Below are 17,945 nucleotides of genomic sequence, written 5' to 3' on the forward strand. Positions count from 1 at the left end.
GCGAAATTTCATAATGATAAGGTAAGATCCTACTCACATGAATCCAAAATTTAAATTTCAAGCATAACATCTTTAAAATATATGCATAAATTCTCACCACATTTTTATTTTTGTAATTTTAAGTTTTAAAACATGGATTATATATATTATGATCTATGATTAATTTACAGATTCTATGAATAAGGAAACCTGTCAAAAAGCATAATGAAAATTATAATCTGTTGAAGTGTGTTCTGACTTTACTGGATAAAAGTCATTTTAATCATTTTTACAACTTCATTAACAATATATTTATAAAAAAACTAATGCTTCTATTATTAAAACCTATATAAAATAAGTTACAACAAAATAACAATTATTCATAACATCTTTCCTGAAATAGTAAGTTCAGGTTTTTATATTATTTTAAAGAAACATTAATATTGCACATTGATGTCATTTCAAAATTTTATTGTAATCACCCCTTTCAAGACAACAACTCTGAGTTCTATCTTAAAACATATTATTTTACCTACATAGTAGTTGGATCATTTGTTAAGCCTTAATATGCTGTGCTCATAGATTATTAATTGAAAAATAACTTGTATGAAGTTTTAACATACTATAAAACACTTAGCCTTTCTTTACCATGTTTACATTCTACAATCTATGATATCAAAACTTCATCAAAGGTCAGTAGACTTAAAATATGTCGTATACTTGTGGTTTCCATTTACATGTTATCTCAGTAAAATATGCTATATAGATCATAAAATTACTGTGAAAGTAGCCAATAGAAATTTCAAATCATCATTGTCTAATTCAATGGATAATATTATATTTGAATTAAATTAAGAGTTTACACAGTACACAATTTTATACTATTTTAATCATCAAGTGTTAGAATAAAACTGTGATCAATAGCTAGAAATACAAAGTCTAGTTTGTGGATTCAGTTATTTACATTACAGTAGTTGAATAAAGGAGAACAGCAAGAGAAATCCATTCACTTTATAAAGTAACAAATAATGCAAACAAAGCACTAGCAATGTAAAATGTTAGAAATAATTGAAAAGTAAAATTAAAGTCAAGTTTTGTTTTACAATTAAAATGGTAAACACTGATTGCAGAGATGCCAACCATTACGATTTGAGCGTAACCATTATGACTATACGTTCATCCAGACAAATATTACGACTTGTTGCAACTCCCAAATTATTATATATTATATAGGCCTATACAATAAAGTGATAAATTGTTCCCCCAGGGCTTGAAAGGGGTGAAAAGGAAATTTCTAGTGAGATACAGATAAATTTTGATAATAAATAAAAGACATAGTCCAAATGGCTACTTGCAATAATCATGTTTGTGCTTGAAATAATAAAAAATATTTGTATCTCTGACCTCTACCAATAGTTTGAGTGTGGTGCTTCTCCATACTGGGTACATGGGGGAATCTATAGTTACGTCATCAGTGCTTGTCAGCCACTCAGCGCTCGTGTAGATGGGTATTTCTATTGGCATAGAAACACCAATGTGATCGTTCACAAGATAAAAAAAAAAAAAAAGAGGCCTCGCTCACCAGATTGTCTTGTTTCTGGCAAATCTAAAAGGACTAAAACTGTGAATCAAAAATTTAGAAAAGAGTATAGTGCAAAATTTTCGGTCATTGCATCAAAAGTCAGTGACAGTTATGTGTTTTGTACAGTTTGTCATATCGATTTTTTTTGTGGTGCATACAAAATTAGCATCTCACCATAAAAAGGCTGAGGTGAAGACAAAAACGATGCAGATAACGACATTTATGAGTAAAAATTCAGAATATGAAACCATAAATGCAGAAGTGATGTTCATGTAATTCGTCATTGCTCATAATTTACCCATAGCTGTAGCCGATCATGCAGGACATCTATTCAGAAAAATGTTCCCAGACTGATATAGCAAAAAAATATGGTTGTGCTAGAACTAAAACTACAGCCATTGTACAAATGTTTGGTTGTGAAGATGACAAAATGATTTCAAGCATACTTACTAACAGTGTTTACAGTTTAGCCACAGATGGATCCACAGATATGGATGACTCAAAACTGTATCCAGTGGCTGTACGATATCTTGACCCTTTACTTGGAAAAATTGTTTGTTCTCTTTTGACAATGGTGGAATGGAAAGAAGCTTCAACGGGAAAGAATATTTAAGCTTTTGGACCATGAACTGACAAAGAGGAAAATTCCATGGGAAATCTGTCTTAGTTTTTCTTCAGACAATGGCTGGTATAGGTAAAGGTGTGATGGGACACATCTCAAGATGACAGCCCAGCATTTACTTCATGGGCTGTGCCTGTCACCTCATGAATATTGCTGCCCAGAAAGCTTCCAGAAAACTGCCCTGCCTAGTTTCTGATATACTGATATATATCTACTATTTTCTGGACAAAAGTGCTAGCAGAAAACAACATTTCAAAGAGTTTCAAGGATTGTATGACAAAGAAACAAGAAAAACTCTACAACTTGTTAACACAAGATGGCTATCACTTGGGATGTGCCTCAACAGAATATTGGACATGTGGAAGCCATTGAAGAAGTATTTTTCACTGTGAAAAGGAAAAACTAGATTCAAAAGGAGCTAGGCATGCAGCTCAGTCAGGTAGCAAGACTAACAGTCAGGATATCCTCTCAGCCACACAGTCAAGACACCCTCTCGACACAGTCAAGACACCCTCTCGGCCACACAGGGACACAGTCAAGATATCTTCTCAGCCACACAGGGACACAAGACAACAGTCTCCAAAAACAGACAAAGAAACATTTGATATCACTCAATATATGTTTAGGCAGTCTGACCTTGAACTAAAGAAGAGACAATCAATGAAAAAAGAGAAGAAAACAAAAGCTAGCAAGGAAGTAACCAAGAAAAGTTATGTGCAGAGCAAGTTAGATAAGTTGACAGTTTCTTGGACAACAAAATGAACTTGTTATTTTGTCTTTTACTTCAGTCGGCAATTCCTTTATTTGAGAAAGCCAATTTGATATTGCAAAGAGAAGAACCTTGCATACACATTATGCATAGAACTCTGATTACACAAGTTAAAAATATACTTGTCAGATACATCAAGCCAGTGAAGGCAACATCACTGAACTTGATTACAACAATGAATCCTTATACAAATCTGATGAGGCAGTTTCTATTGGAAATGCTGCCAAGGAATACATTGTTAAATATGAAAAGGACCTGGACCTGATCAGCTTCTACACCAGTGTCAATAAATACTATATTGCAGCTACAAATTACATGATGAAACATTTCCCTCTAAATGATGAACTTCTGATTCATGCAGAGGTTGCTGATCCAAAACTGAAAGTAAGCAAAGATTTCTCTTCTCTACACTTCTTCACAGACAGGTATTCTGTCCTTGCAAATACACATGAGCACAACACTATTGACAAGTTGGAAGGGCAATATTTGAACTATTAAATTGATATTTTCTCAGAAACTGTCCTTCAGTTGAATGTTGACAAGTTTTGGGTTCAGCTGTCTACAGTTAAGGATGGAAATGGTAACCAGAAGTATGACTTTCTGTGTAGGGTTATGCTTGGAATTCTTACAATCTTCCATTCTAATGCTGACAGTAAAAGGATATTTAGTTTAGTGACTAAAAACAAAAGCAAGTTCAGACCAAACTTGAGCACCTCAGTTTTGAGCAGTATTATAATGCACAAGATGTGTATGCAGTCAAATGGACAATGTTGTTGTAACTCCCAACCATCCAGAGACATTCTCATGAAAGCAAAGGCTGCAACAGCTGCAAAACTATTACAATAAGCATCATAAACATGATATAAACTAGTCCTTACACAAAGGCTTTTTCTGCTTACTGTTTGTGCATGTTCAGTGTTGTTTTACCAGTACATTTGTTACTCTGAACTAAATAAAAGACATAATTTCAAAATATTTTTTAAAATTTATTTATTAAATACACAAAACACAGTTATAAATGAGCAATCTATAGCAGTAATAAATAATAATAGTTATAATAATAATATAATAATAAACAGCTTAGAGACATTGGTCAGGCCTAGTAGCCACAAATGATAAAGGACTCTGTCTACAATCATTATGCTCAGTCATTTGAAATAGTTGGCATCTTTGTGATTGTACTTTAATGTGAGAATGCTTTCTAATGATTTACATTTGAAATTGTGACTGTTGAAATTACATGGAAGCAAAAAAAGTTACTAATTTGTTCATAAGTAAAGATTTAAAACAGGATTTGTGGCATTAAACTTTGAATAAAGAGTGATAAAAGAAAAGACTGTAAAAATAAAAATTAACCAATATGCACAACAATTCTTAGGCAAGATTTGCCTATTGTCATCTGACTGAATAGTGGGGTTTGAAAACCAACATTTCAGTACATCAGCAACCCCAAAATGCAAGACATTTCTGTTGCAACAGAATGTAAAATGCAAGCCCTCAGATTAACAATATGTCATATTACCAAAATGATCCCAAGCTCAGATAAAATTAACACCCCAGTGTAACCCTTTATAATCTAGTGGGTAGTATAATGCCACCTTTGGCCTTGGATTGTGAGAGTCAATAAGTAATAAAAGTCACAGTAACTAAAATACAGAAACTTCAAACACACCTTGCTCACTTTGAGATATTTTAAATTATAATTTTGATTTTTTAGTTAAATGATGATTTGTAATACAATAAAAATAACTATATAACTATTTAGTATGTAGCTATATCGGGTGTAGATTTTTTTATACCCGATGGGGGATGATTTTTGCAACCACTTATGTGGACTGTTAAATTTGCAAATTGGTAATCTGTGATTACGTGAACCTGAAAGCTGTAAACATGCAGTTACAGAGTAATCTTGTTGCCACGATACTTGCATGTATACTTAGGTCTACTGTCTGATACTTATGAACTATCGCTTAGATCGAAAAGCTTAGAAGCATGCCTATATTGAAGATGTACATTTCGGCTACTGAAAATGCCTACATCTAGGCCTAATTATGTAATTCGATTGGTAAGAACACGAGAATCACAAGAACAAACACACAATTTGTAGGTCTGTGATGCAATAAAACAATTCAACAGACCAAACTGAAGGGGGGATGATTGTATGCACTATACCCCTACCTAAAATGAAGGGGATGTATACCCTCCATCCCCCAGGATCTACACCCTGGCTATGCATGACCTGCAACTGTTGACCTGAAAGCCAATTTTTGTACATATACTATAGCATGCCTAGTGACATCATGCTCTAGGCTATTTTGTTGAAATATTTAGATGTTTGTAGTTAACCACAGAGCTACATAATGGAATATCTGTGCTGTGCCCACAATGAGTACTGAAACCCAGTTTTTAGAATTTCACATTTGCAGATATAAGATTGAGTCACTGGGAGGCATTGTTGAAAGAACTGCTGCAGTGAATAAAACTGTCTAAAACATTAAAACCACTTTAAATACAGTATTCACTTCACTATTTTAAAATGTGAAAGTTATCTATGTCCTCTTTTACAACTTTATGTACATGTTTAAAGTAGACCTCATAATATTTATCTTTGTTCAAAGCCAAATTTTATGATACCCGTATTTACAATGGCCTTGAAATATACAACAGTTATTTTAATGGGAAAAAAACGCCCATGACAGTTACTTTTATGATGAGTCATGGGTCAAAGGACGTCACATATATATATATAAAACCTAAAAAAAAAACTTTGTTTAACATCTTCCACATTCAAAATTTTAAAAAGCTTAGCGACCTATGTCCAGCAGCAACCAATTTCAAGTCTTAGCGACAACAGACAATTGTATGCTTTATTTCTTGACTTATTGTTTTATATTTCAATAAACATAAGTTTAATAATTTATTCCTAAATAGTAATAATTTATATACATATATAATGTACAATAATTGAAATGTGACTGTATATTACAAAATACTACTCCACTAAAACACAGCCAAGACAGAGAAGACTAAAGGTCAATTTTATATTATTGAATACATATCATGAGTACACTTGCACCTCATCAATGCAATTTATGTAATGTTAGCTGGGCATGACTGGAAGGATCAACATAATACAAAATATTAAATATATAGCATTATGAGACTTAATCAACTTAAACTAAACATTTGTATTTTTGTGTTATACTATGTAATCATTCCAGCATGAAAACAAAAATAATTTATATTTCCTATTTTTTTTTATGATGGTTATGATGTTGGTCAGTTCATAGACCCCACAAATGGTATAGAAAAAAACATGAAATGTCAAATCTTACTAAAAACAAACATTTGAAATGTATTTAGGAGGTTCTAGAGATTAAGCAAATAATATCCAAGATTTTTACAACGAAGAATAGTTTTCTTAACTATAACACAAAACCCCTTTGTACTTGGACTAGTAACAAAACAATTTTCACAAACAAATATTTAGTAAAAAATATTTAATTAGAAATCTGATTTTCTGTGTACAAAAACTTATAATCTTTACCTAAAGTTTACCAAATTTTGTGAAGACACGTGCTGTATCAAAAGTTATAGTGCAAACACTTAACATGTGCAAATATGTAGACTAACTCATGTATATTATATTGAGTCTGTAGTGAGAGTTAATAAAATAAATAAATAAACAATGAAGGAAACTGTTAAGTTACTACTTTTTCATGGCATACAAATAATAAATTTTCAATAACTTATAAGACAAAACCCTGCTTAACTTTGAGATGTCTCAAAATGTATTTAGAAATTTGAAAATTGCAAAAGAAAACATGGGAATAGTTGCCTTTTAGAGTTTTTGACATGATCAAATTCTCTGCTTTCAAATTATATGAACTAAGATAGCCTTAAACAAATATAAAATTACTAGATTTTTGGCTTAAAGTCTTTTACTAACAAAGTGCACTTGCATAGGTGTGAAATTTAATACGTACCACCAACAATAAAATTATAATGGGAAAAAAATTAGGGCTAACAGTTTCTATTCTTTTTTAAGTACTTCATCTGAAACAAATGTTAATAAAACTTAAAAACAAACAAATAATTAAAATATCAGAATATCATTTACAGTTTTATTTTGGAGGTAATTTGAGGCTCTAAATCACAATTTTTGAAATGTTGATGTTGAGATTTTGCACACTAATTTTAGGCATTGGGTATGAAGGGTTAAATAAGGGTAAGTTTCCATTCTTGTGGCTAAGATCATTATTATTTTATAAATACTTCCTATTGGTTTAGGTAATACAATTATTAATAATAATAGGGATAACTTACACTCTTGAATAAAGCTATTATTGATACTAACCTCAAAGTCAGGAAATAGAGGCAATACTTCCAGTGGATAGACTCCAGGTTTACTGCAATGTTTCTCAATCTAACAAAAAAAAAATATATATATATATATATATTGCCACTGTTTGTATAGATCGTATATGCTGCATAAAATTCTATTTACTCTGAACTGTAAAACAATTTTCTATTGTATAAGTAAATGGCTTGATTCAGTGTGCTGTTTTCAAGACATACACTACAAATCAGCATTATATGATGTCCAAGTCTTATTTTTCTATTTACCCATCCCCAGAAATCAATCAAAATGGTTTATTTTAGTGGCAAGTAAAAAATATTACATGATAAACTAGATTTACTTTTCTTCTTGGTAAATTTTATAATTTTAAATATGCAAAAAAAAGTACATATTTGTGTACTGGTTGTTAAAACTGAGTCACTGAACCATCTGGTTGCTCAAAATTATGTTTTCCACTAATTAGCAAGAGACTGTGTTGAAGTAACAAAACTGACTCCTTAATATAGTAACTGATAAAAACTGTACATACCAATCTCTTTTATTCATCTCCAGTAAAGAACTATCTACATCTATTTTCTATAAAGTTGACCATACAACTCTAACAAGGAGTTTAAACTCTCTTGTAATACCTTAATGCAGGTGTAGCTTGAAAAATTAGTTCCATACATTGGCACAACTAATGGCTTTCAGTTTTGCATCAGAGTATCTCCTACCTCAGAATTCTGGGGACCAGTAGTTATATCACAGTTTCAAAACCACTACTCTATAGTATGCACTACCTGCATTTGTAATTGTCATATAATGGTATGGGAACCAAGACTACGTTCTTCAATGTTTAATAGTTACCCTTCTTATTGTTGCATGACAAGTAACACTCAAGTTAGATCACAATCTTTGGAAAGCTCCTGCCAGAGCTCTTTTAATGTGAAGTACAACCACAAGGAAATCATCATAAAGTATATGGTTGTTGTCACTGCTGCTGCAATGTATTTCAGAATCTGGATTTTCACTATTTCGGTAGACAATCCATCTGCTTTACCTAGTGAAAATGTACAAGGTTGTCCTCATACAGCATTGTAATTCTAAATGTGGATATCTCTAACACATTATTGAAATTCATAAGCCATTTAAATGATATATGGTTCATTTGAATGGTAAACTTTATACCATACAATCAGTGATACTATGGTTTGACAAATACAAGATGACAGTAGTTAATTCTTTGTATACACAGGATAACATGTTATACTCCATCCTGACAATGCTGCTATGATTAACTAGAATATTTGTTAACAATGAAATCCCATTAGATTGACTGAACAGTTTGGATAGTCAACCTAAAATTTACTTCAGCTGGAGAAATTGCACAATATTCTCTCACAAGATGGAGCTGTTCTTTACTGTTATGATCCATAAACATTCCAACCCCCCCTCAAAATGTGACTGAGAAATTCAAAGAGTACATATAAGCACATACTATTCTGATATGTACTTCAAGCATGCTTTCTTTACCTATTGAAAAAACCATTGATTGTATACTGTAGTCTACAAAAAAACACTAAAATGTTATCCATATAAATGAGACATTTATCCAACTCTAATCCTCTCTGTCAAACTCTCAAAAATGGCAAGTACATTATGCAACCCAAATGGTACAACAAAAAAGTTTATAAAAAACTTTTTTAATCTGGGAGCAGTTTTACATCTGCTCTTGTTTCACTAGCAAGTTCCTGGAAGCAAGGTGTAATGCATTAGACAAGTGGACATCTTCCAGTATGTACATGAATACCCTATTTTTGACCAGACACACACTAAAGATTTAACCACATACACTTCCTTTCAGTACTAGATACACACATACTGTTTACACTTACTTAGATACATCTATTGACTATGTAGCGCATGTTACTGATATTGGATTCAGTTGGCTATAAGATCCGACATACATGTTGGAAAATTTATTCAATATTTACTATGTTCTTGTTACTACAACGAGCCCAAATTATCTGTACAATTCTCAAATAGTGATGTCAGATGTTTAGGTACCCATGGATCTGTCCTTGGTCACAATGCATCTGAAGCAACACTAGCAACAGTTTATTCTAGTCATTTCCATTGCATTCAATGAGCTGATAATTATTTTAGCAGCAAAATGAATAGCCATTTCCCTGTAATTACAGATTAGTACTGACACAAAGCAAGCCTTTGGTGTTGTGAACAAATGCAGCTTTATTTATGGACAAAAACAATGTGTTTCACATATTGGTTCCACTACCACATCAAACACCAACTACACACTAAACTGGCTTTTTAAAAGAATCTGAAATACTACTTATAGATTGAGAAGTAATAGTGCTCCTTTCTGAAGATATTTATGCTAACATGTTGGCACTGGATTGTTTCATTAAAAGGCCAAAGCTTATTTCACAGGTCATGCTGATTTTAATTTCCACAACAAGTCTAAACCTTAGATACCAGTGCCTAATTTTAGATTAGAGACAACCATATTCATCTCTTAGAGTAGTGGTTTTACTTGAAGTACCTGATACAAAGAAGAAACAACTAGAGTTCTGGAGGATCCTACACCAACCAAAAATTTTCACTTTCTACCAGTGTAATTTTATCATCATATAATAAATGCCATTCAGTCCTTTATGAAACAAACTGATCACCATATCTTGGAATTCGAACGGACTCCTATACTCCCCAACTCAATACCCAAACTCCAACATGGACATCATTAATTTATGTTGTGGCTTTATATGACTTCCTGTGACTGTTGTGGGATTTTATAGAATTGCATGTTCTCCCTCTCTTACCTTACACAATTTTACAAATAATTCCTCTCAAAATGTGCATTTAGTTTACTGTCAAAGCATGGACTTCATCCCTCTTGTTCAAAAAGTCACCTAGAGATGTGGAGAAGAAACACTTCATGCTGCTATGAAAAACTAATCATAGAGGCTCTGAAAAGACCAGAGTTAAAATTCAGATGGTATTGGTGGAAGGAAAGTCTGTTTGAGTTCAAGCATTTTGAGATACTGGCATTTCTAATGGTTAATTTGACTGAAGGAATATTAGCAAAGCTACTAATGGATACTTTTTCCTCAAGCATGGCATCCCATGGTTTTATCTGATGGACTCTTGATGAAATGGTCCATGAGTACACCCTTGAGATGTAAAGCTCATATAGTGGATCTCTTTGGTGCTTGGCATAGTCATGACTGATCCACAGACAGCTGTGATCTCTGAAAATTATTCTGGTTGAATTCGTACCACTGAAACTACTGATGTAGGCTTCTTCCTTACATGTGAAAAGCTTGATATAACTACTGCAAATCTAGTTGACACAGAAATGGTAATTAGTGCAAGTAAAGCTATATGAATATCCCCATACAGTAAAGGAGGGTGACCCTTAAAAAGCTTATAGAAAATGATATCACTGACACTTGCAGCTTCCATAGTGAAACATGTAATCCAGTTAGGAAGTGCAAGTCATTTATAAAAAACAGTCAACTTTCTTGAAGTTTTTGCTTTTGAGTTCTGAACTTGGTTTGAATGATGGTTCATTTCTTTATGAAGCCAAAATGTTGGGACAACTCAGATAAAATTCCCACAGTTAGTCATTAGGCTACTCATCTTCTAAATGTCTAGTTTGATCAATAGCTGGACTGTTTAGGCACAGCACAAAGCATTTCTGATTTGTTCATTCAAATGGTGACCTTCTTGAAATGTTTACCCTTTCTATACTGAAAAAATATAACTGATATCCTTGTCCTTCACTTTTTACAATGAAATATTTACTTAAATTGCATGAGAACAGTATAAAGTTCTAAGTAACGTATAAAGATTCTGCATGCAACAAACCATATAATTTGACTTATTAGTAGTATTTTTTTGTTTTTTTAAAATTTCAGAACTTTTATTGTGAGACATTATTTTGAAAAACAATTAAAATACTTCCCATTTACTTCAATTTTCAAATTCTTTAATTGTTGTTTTGAAAGTTCCAATTTATAAAGTAGCAAACAAAAGATTTTTTAAAAAAATAAGTATAGTGTAGTGTAGAGATGGCAGTGCTAGAAAGTACAGAAACAAGATAGGTTGAATACAAAAAAAACATACAAAACTTCCTACACAAGTAGCTATGAGTTAATATTACAACCCTCCCTTGTTTGTGTATTTTCTAGCATTGCCATCTGTACATCATACTTAATTTTTGTAATTTCAGTTTTACTTTTCCAATTTAAAGCAAAGATAAAATATACATTTTTATATAATAAATACTTTACAAAATGTTTTATAAGAATGTAGAATACTTAAGCAAAAGATATTACAATGAAATCTTCTTGAAATTTCAAAGCTGCAAATTCAAATATATCACATATAAAAACAAGATATTCAAGAAAGATAAATTTCACCCACTTTTTTTTGTTATTTATTGACAGACATTACAGAAGTCATTTTATAGGATATTAACCAGTTACTCCTATTTAAAATCAGTTTTAACATATGATGCTCAAAGATCCTTGAAAAAAGCACCAGTTATAAAATGTTGAGTAAAAAATATATTTTACTAAACTTGTTTCTCATCATTCTGAAATATGGTCTCCATCCTTCAGTCAGCACTGATAACTTCAAAATGAACAAAAAACATTTTAGTTGCAGAAGCTATACAACCTATAGAAAGTAATTCTGAAATTCCAAAGTATTTCCCTAGAAGTTTGTTTTTTTTTTTTGTAATGCAATTTAACAACAGGTACATCAAAGCAGTTCACAAAAACCTCATTGAGTTAAAGTATATTAAAGTATTGTAAATATCTTGAGAAAATATGAATAAATGTAGACAAACAGTTAGAAAATGACCTTTAGGATGTATTATGTCCTGAGAGAGGATGCCTCCCACAGTGCAAGTGTCCAATGGACAGTGGAACACATGCCAAAGACTTGTGTATCATCCACCATCTTGAAAACATGAGAATTCTGATCAAGGATAAAATTCTGCTGGTGATGAGAACCAGATATTTTTTTAAGGTGTACTATTACTGGGATTTACATCAGATGTGTGTGCATTCTATTGTTCTAACAGAAAGCTCAGAACTGTCAGAAAGCAAACAACTGTTTAAAAGAGCAACCAATAAATAACCTTAAATCTCAGCAACAAGATCATGAAAAGTTATTTGGCAGATTTGATGTCAAACATTACCAAACTAATCACTGCCCTATAGGGTAGAGGACTGTATATTTTATATAGGCTGTCTAATACTTTCACTTTGTCAGTGCCAGCACAAAAAAAAGCAAATGGAACAGTTAAAGACAAAACTGTCATTAGGTAATTTCAGTATTATGAAATGTTTTAATTTCTTGTACTGATTAAATCTTGCTTTTTTTTGAATATTTTTTATCACATTTGAATTCATTGTATTCAAACAATTCACAGAAATAAACTTATTATTTATTAAAAACTTTATTTGTTAAATATAAGCTGAATTTGACCACAAATATTGTTAGTAAAAATTACAAATAGTGATGTCATTTAGAAAGGTGAGATTCAAAGGTCATCAATAGATCTTTGTTAAATTTTCTGATTTTTCTTGTGACTTATAGCTAAGAGTAATGACTACTGCAATTAGTAAAGTATCAAAAGAAGTATGTAAATGAATGTTAATCAATTGGACAGATGTAGAGTACATATTGAAAAATATTAAATAAGGTATTTTAATGTTATCTCAAAACAACATCTCACAAAATTTTGAAAACTTCCCAACCTGTAAAAACCATAAAAATAAGATATAAAAATTATACCACATTATTTAAGCAGAAATGAGATATAATTTAGTAAGTTTGTGCTAGGTTCTTTGCATTTTATCAAGTACTCTCATTGAGACAGGACAAAAATCAGGTGATATTAACAACATACAGAAAAGTAGAAGGATAAATACATTTACTGTTATGTGCTTGTTGACTATTTTCACACATGCACACACACATATATATATATTAATGTATTAGGAGAGTTACTAAAATGTTATTATACTACTTACAGGTTTCTGGGCATCTTCAAAAGTTTTATTAATAGCATTAATTTGACTTTCTCTGTCCATATAAAGGTTTTCTTCTTTGAACAATTTCTTGACATTGTATCCAACTCTGCAGAAAGGTAGGTGAAATAAACAATAATTGAAATACAAATGTAAAGTGTGAGTCTAATGAGTGTATTGTATGACTGATCTGTAACTACAGTTAAACCTATGTTTAGAGATATTATAGAATAAGAAAACTCTTCAAGAATGTAGTTTTTTTTAAATCACAGTAAAATTTAATTTAATAGCTATTTTCACAAATGTTAAAAGACAATTAACTAAATATTAAGAAAAAACAGTAAAGTAGCATATACTAAAAGTATAATTAAGTAAAAACTGCAAGACAGGTATCTCAAAACTCTGATAATACCTAATTAAATTTAACTAATAATCAATATGTTTGGAAAAACATACTTCAAAAGAAAAAAGAATATACTTGAATTTCAAGAATATGCTTTTCTAATGGTTACATTAAGATGGTAAACTGTGTAAAACATTTCAGTTCAATTTCAAATACAAGAAATAGTCTAAGTCCTATGTACTGTATAACCACTTTCAAAAATTATACTGTCTGACAACTAAGAACATTTGAAGTTGAATATTTTAGACTACATAAGGCAAGAACATAAAGTGAGCATAACAGATCAGAGAAATACCAACCAATTAAATCACTGTTTATATATACCTATGTGTCTCATTCAGAGCTACTTACAATGAAGACTTTTCAGTGTATTTGCTGATCAGATTCAAGAATATTATCAGAAATTGAAAACATGTCAAAAGGCATGTACAGGACATACAAATTTTCTTGGTTGAAATTTACAAGTTTGCTCATTAACCAATTCAATACATAATCCTTAACATGTGGGTGCACATATTTTCAGCTTGCAGCTCTTGTTAGACATATATGCTTGAACAATACATGTATATGCTGTTATGACCTAAATGTTAGCCCTATTCAACATTTTAAGCTGCTATACTTTCATTACATTTTTTTAAAGTTTATGAATGATTAATCAGATGATAAATGTTAAAACTGCTATAAGATAAAATTTGGCAGACTTTTAGTAATGTAATGCAATCATGTTACCGTATCCAATAATATAAAATTGGCCCATTCTTGGTTGTGTTTCAGTGGACTAATATTTTGTATTATACAGTAACATTTAAACTATTAAACACACACACACACACATTATTACTATTTAGAGACAAGTTTTGAAACTTTTCTTAAAATATAGAACAATAACTAAAGAAGTAAAGCAAACAATTATCTCTTCCAGTTATGACCTTTGAACTTGGTCGCTGCTGGTCATAGATTGCTAAGTTTTTTTAAAATTTCTAATGTGGATGATACCAAACAAAATATTTGTAAGGTTTTATATAAACAGTTGAATAACCAACAAATCATAAATAACTATACTGATGCAATGCCAGTCAACAGCCAAAAGAGAAGACCCAGGTAAGTAATATATTTCTTGTTTTTCATGAGTATTCTTTAACTATTATTATAAAAGTAACTAAAATGTATAAAAATTAGAAACTTATTAGATCAGGCAAGATTAGGTAAGATAATGAAGCAAAAACATAAAAATTCTACACAGGGTATGCTAGCAGGCAGCTCATGCATTAAATAATTTGATACCAGTATAATGGGAGCTGTTTGTTAATGGAATAATTTAAAACTTATTTGACAGAATTATTAGTAAGACATGATTCAAATATCAATAAAACAGTAAAACATATAAATTGGTGTATACAGTTATTAATTTTAAGATATTTAGGATAAACAAATACAGTTTCCTGTTACAACCTGCAGTCACTCAAGAAAGAAAAAAAGTAATTTAGATTTATTTCCTGATTTTATTGTGGTTATGAGGTTGGTCAAATTGATCAACCCAGTTTAAAGCTAGGGTAGAGAAATTAACAGCTAAAATATAATGATTTCCTTTAAAAAAAAATCATACCTATTTATGAGATTTCACAAATTATGCAAACCAAATATGACAATTCTAGGATGCATAAAAGTATTTTTAACACTAACATAAAACTCACTTTGAACTCAGAGCAGTCAACACTGACTACACATGTTCCTGGAGAAATTTATTTTAAAAGTACTTAATTAAAAACTCCAACTTTTATCTCCAAAAGACTCGTAAAATGTACTAATAGTACATGAAATTTAATGAATATATGCTTACATTATCAAAAGTTATTGCATCACTAATCTCTTGGTTACTTTAATGCTCAGAAGTTAAGTGCAGTACACCTAGCCCATATCAAAAGCTAAGTAGTTAAAAACAGATTGAGGACTAGCTTAGAAAATAGTAATGTAAAACATTTAGTACAGCTGTCTAAAGAAGGAAAATATCTGTTACCTTACACGTTTGTTTAATGAATCCAGTGAAAAAAGATCAGAGAAAAAATGGAACACTGTGTTAATGTTACCACAGCTCAAAGTTTTATAAAAACATAATGAAACATAATACATATACCTAACTGGTATGTAAATAAGCTTTAGCTTTTTAAATAAGAACTGACTGTTGTAGAAGAAACTTAAGTTGGAAAGTTGTAATTATACATGCATTCTGATGTACAGAATAATGATCTTGAAGTAACAGAACTTGCTTTTGTATTTAATAATAATACCAGAAGCTAATACTTTTAAAATGCCAAAAAAAGTAAAGACATTAATTTCATTACACATGGAAAAGCAACAGTCAAAGTTACAAATAATATAAATGTATATAAACAGAATACCAAAAGCATTATATTACACCCTAATTTTTCTTACGCACAAGTAAATATACTCCATTTTCAGGACTCGTGTATACACTTACTTTGTTTCAGTTTTGTCATTAGAAACTCCATATCTGTTGAACTCTGTAGAAATGTACTCAGTTTTCTTCAGCCAAGGTACAGCTTTGTTGTGATGTCGTGATCTAGGCACACAATAAATTATCTTAATACCTTTGATTAAATTCTTTCAGAAAATGAACAGTAAGGTTATACTTCAATAATCATTCAGTTTTATCTTTTTACTTAACTTCAGAAAACAAAAATTTCAACTTTTGTCAAGTATTACTAAAACAACAAAAATTCATATATTACTTGTAGTAATGAAGAAAATCAGAAAATATGCAACTGACGGTATCACATGCAAATATGTTGTTATCACAAAGTTACTTTTTTTTACAATATAACCAAACTCAAATTTTAGAAATTTATTCAAGCTGTTTGTCTGAACAAATCAGTGTTTATTTGATGTTGTTAAGGCTAATTTATCGCCAAAGCAGTTTTGAAACATTTCATTGTCATGATTATTGCAGTTTGGTATGACTATAATCTCTTTCTCAGTTATCCTCTGTTGTAGCACTGTCCTTTTTTTGTGTTTGATTTATCTTTGCATTTATTATATTATGAATCTTAAACTCAGCCATATCTACGTAACTGTAATGCATACACAATATATTTGCATTGTCATGTGATGTAACTAGTTATGCCAGTAAACTTGTTCAGAAACTGAAACAATTCTTTTCTTGTTTCATACAACTTCATTATTTAACAATGTGAAAGGCTGGTTACAATATTTCAGTGGGATTCATAATATTCTGACAGGTATTTTTCTCAAAATTGTATGGATATATTTGCACCAGTAACACACCACTACTGAATTGTTTTTCAATAAAAAAACTTATGGTCAGAGGATATTTAAAAAATTATAACTCAAAAGTAGGTTGAACACCATCCTGATTTTTTTGTACATCATATTCAGAGATGTAAGAATATATGGTAAAAAATCTGAAAAGGCTGAATAACTGGTGACATGGTCAAACTGTGACCAGAAATAGGACTGTTTTTTAGCTACATCATAAAAAAGTTGCATGCAACTACATTCTTTACAGGAGATCTAATAGACTTTAACTACAACAATTGCTGATTTATCAACTGATATGTCATAGGAAATTTGAAAACAAAATTCAGCTTTGTATCATATTAAGTCTTAGGGCTATGGCTTCTTAAATAAACCAATTTTTTTATAATTTTGGGTTTCAGGTGATGGTACAGCCTCACTATGCAAATTCTCAGAGAGATAAACTTGGTTTGAGACCATTTTGAATTCTGTGAGATTAATTCAGTCAGTGTAGCAAATTTCAGCCTCCTACCACCATTACTGTTGCAGCTTTAAGCAGCCAAAGTTGCCTCTAAAATGAATTCACCAAAAAAAAAAATTAAATTTTACAGTGCTGTAAATCAGAAACTATTAGAGATACTGATCTAATCTTTGGCAATATTTCATTATATGGGTAAATGAGCACATGTGAAATTTTTTCGAGGAATTCTGTGGGGTCACCTGCAGCCCCTGGATGATTTGACATGGAAAGACCCAACAGTTAACTGATCCTCATCTGAATAACATGAAGTAAAAGAAAGCTGTTGGAAATGCTTAACAACATCTTCCAAAGACACAACAAGTTGAGAAAATAAGTTAGCAAAGTAAGAGGCCATATGTCCAGGCTCTAAGGTAGAAAATGTAGAACAAAGCCAGC

General features: G+C 31.0%; 1 protein-coding gene across 9 annotated transcripts in view; it reads right to left on the reverse strand.

The window, feature by feature from the left end:
* Positions 1 to 16,552, reverse strand: part of LOC143241802 (RNA polymerase II-associated factor 1 homolog) — a 37,288-nt gene extending 20,736 nt beyond the window's left edge. For 6 of the 9 annotated variants that reach the window (XM_076485050.1, XM_076485054.1, XM_076485052.1 and 3 more), the window contains exons 1-3: positions 16,236 to 16,549; positions 13,357 to 13,462; positions 7,310 to 7,378 (exon numbers count right to left, since the gene is read on the reverse strand). In XM_076485050.1, the coding sequence (XP_076341165.1) occupies positions 7,310 to 7,378; positions 13,357 to 13,462; positions 16,236 to 16,266 (206 nt within the window). In that variant the 5' untranslated portion in view covers positions 16,267 to 16,549. Of the gene's footprint in view, positions 1 to 7,309; positions 7,379 to 13,356; positions 13,463 to 16,235 lie in introns of all 9 variants that reach the window. The other 3 variants (XM_076485056.1, XM_076485059.1, XM_076485058.1) reach the window with 3 other exon arrangements.
* Between the last annotated feature and the right edge of the window lie 1,393 nt (positions 16,553 to 17,945).

This window comes from Tachypleus tridentatus, unplaced genomic scaffold (assembly GCF_004210375.1).
Source record: "Tachypleus tridentatus isolate NWPU-2018 unplaced genomic scaffold, ASM421037v1 Hic_cluster_1, whole genome shotgun sequence".
NCBI lineage: Eukaryota > Metazoa > Arthropoda > Merostomata > Xiphosura > Limulidae > Tachypleus > Tachypleus tridentatus.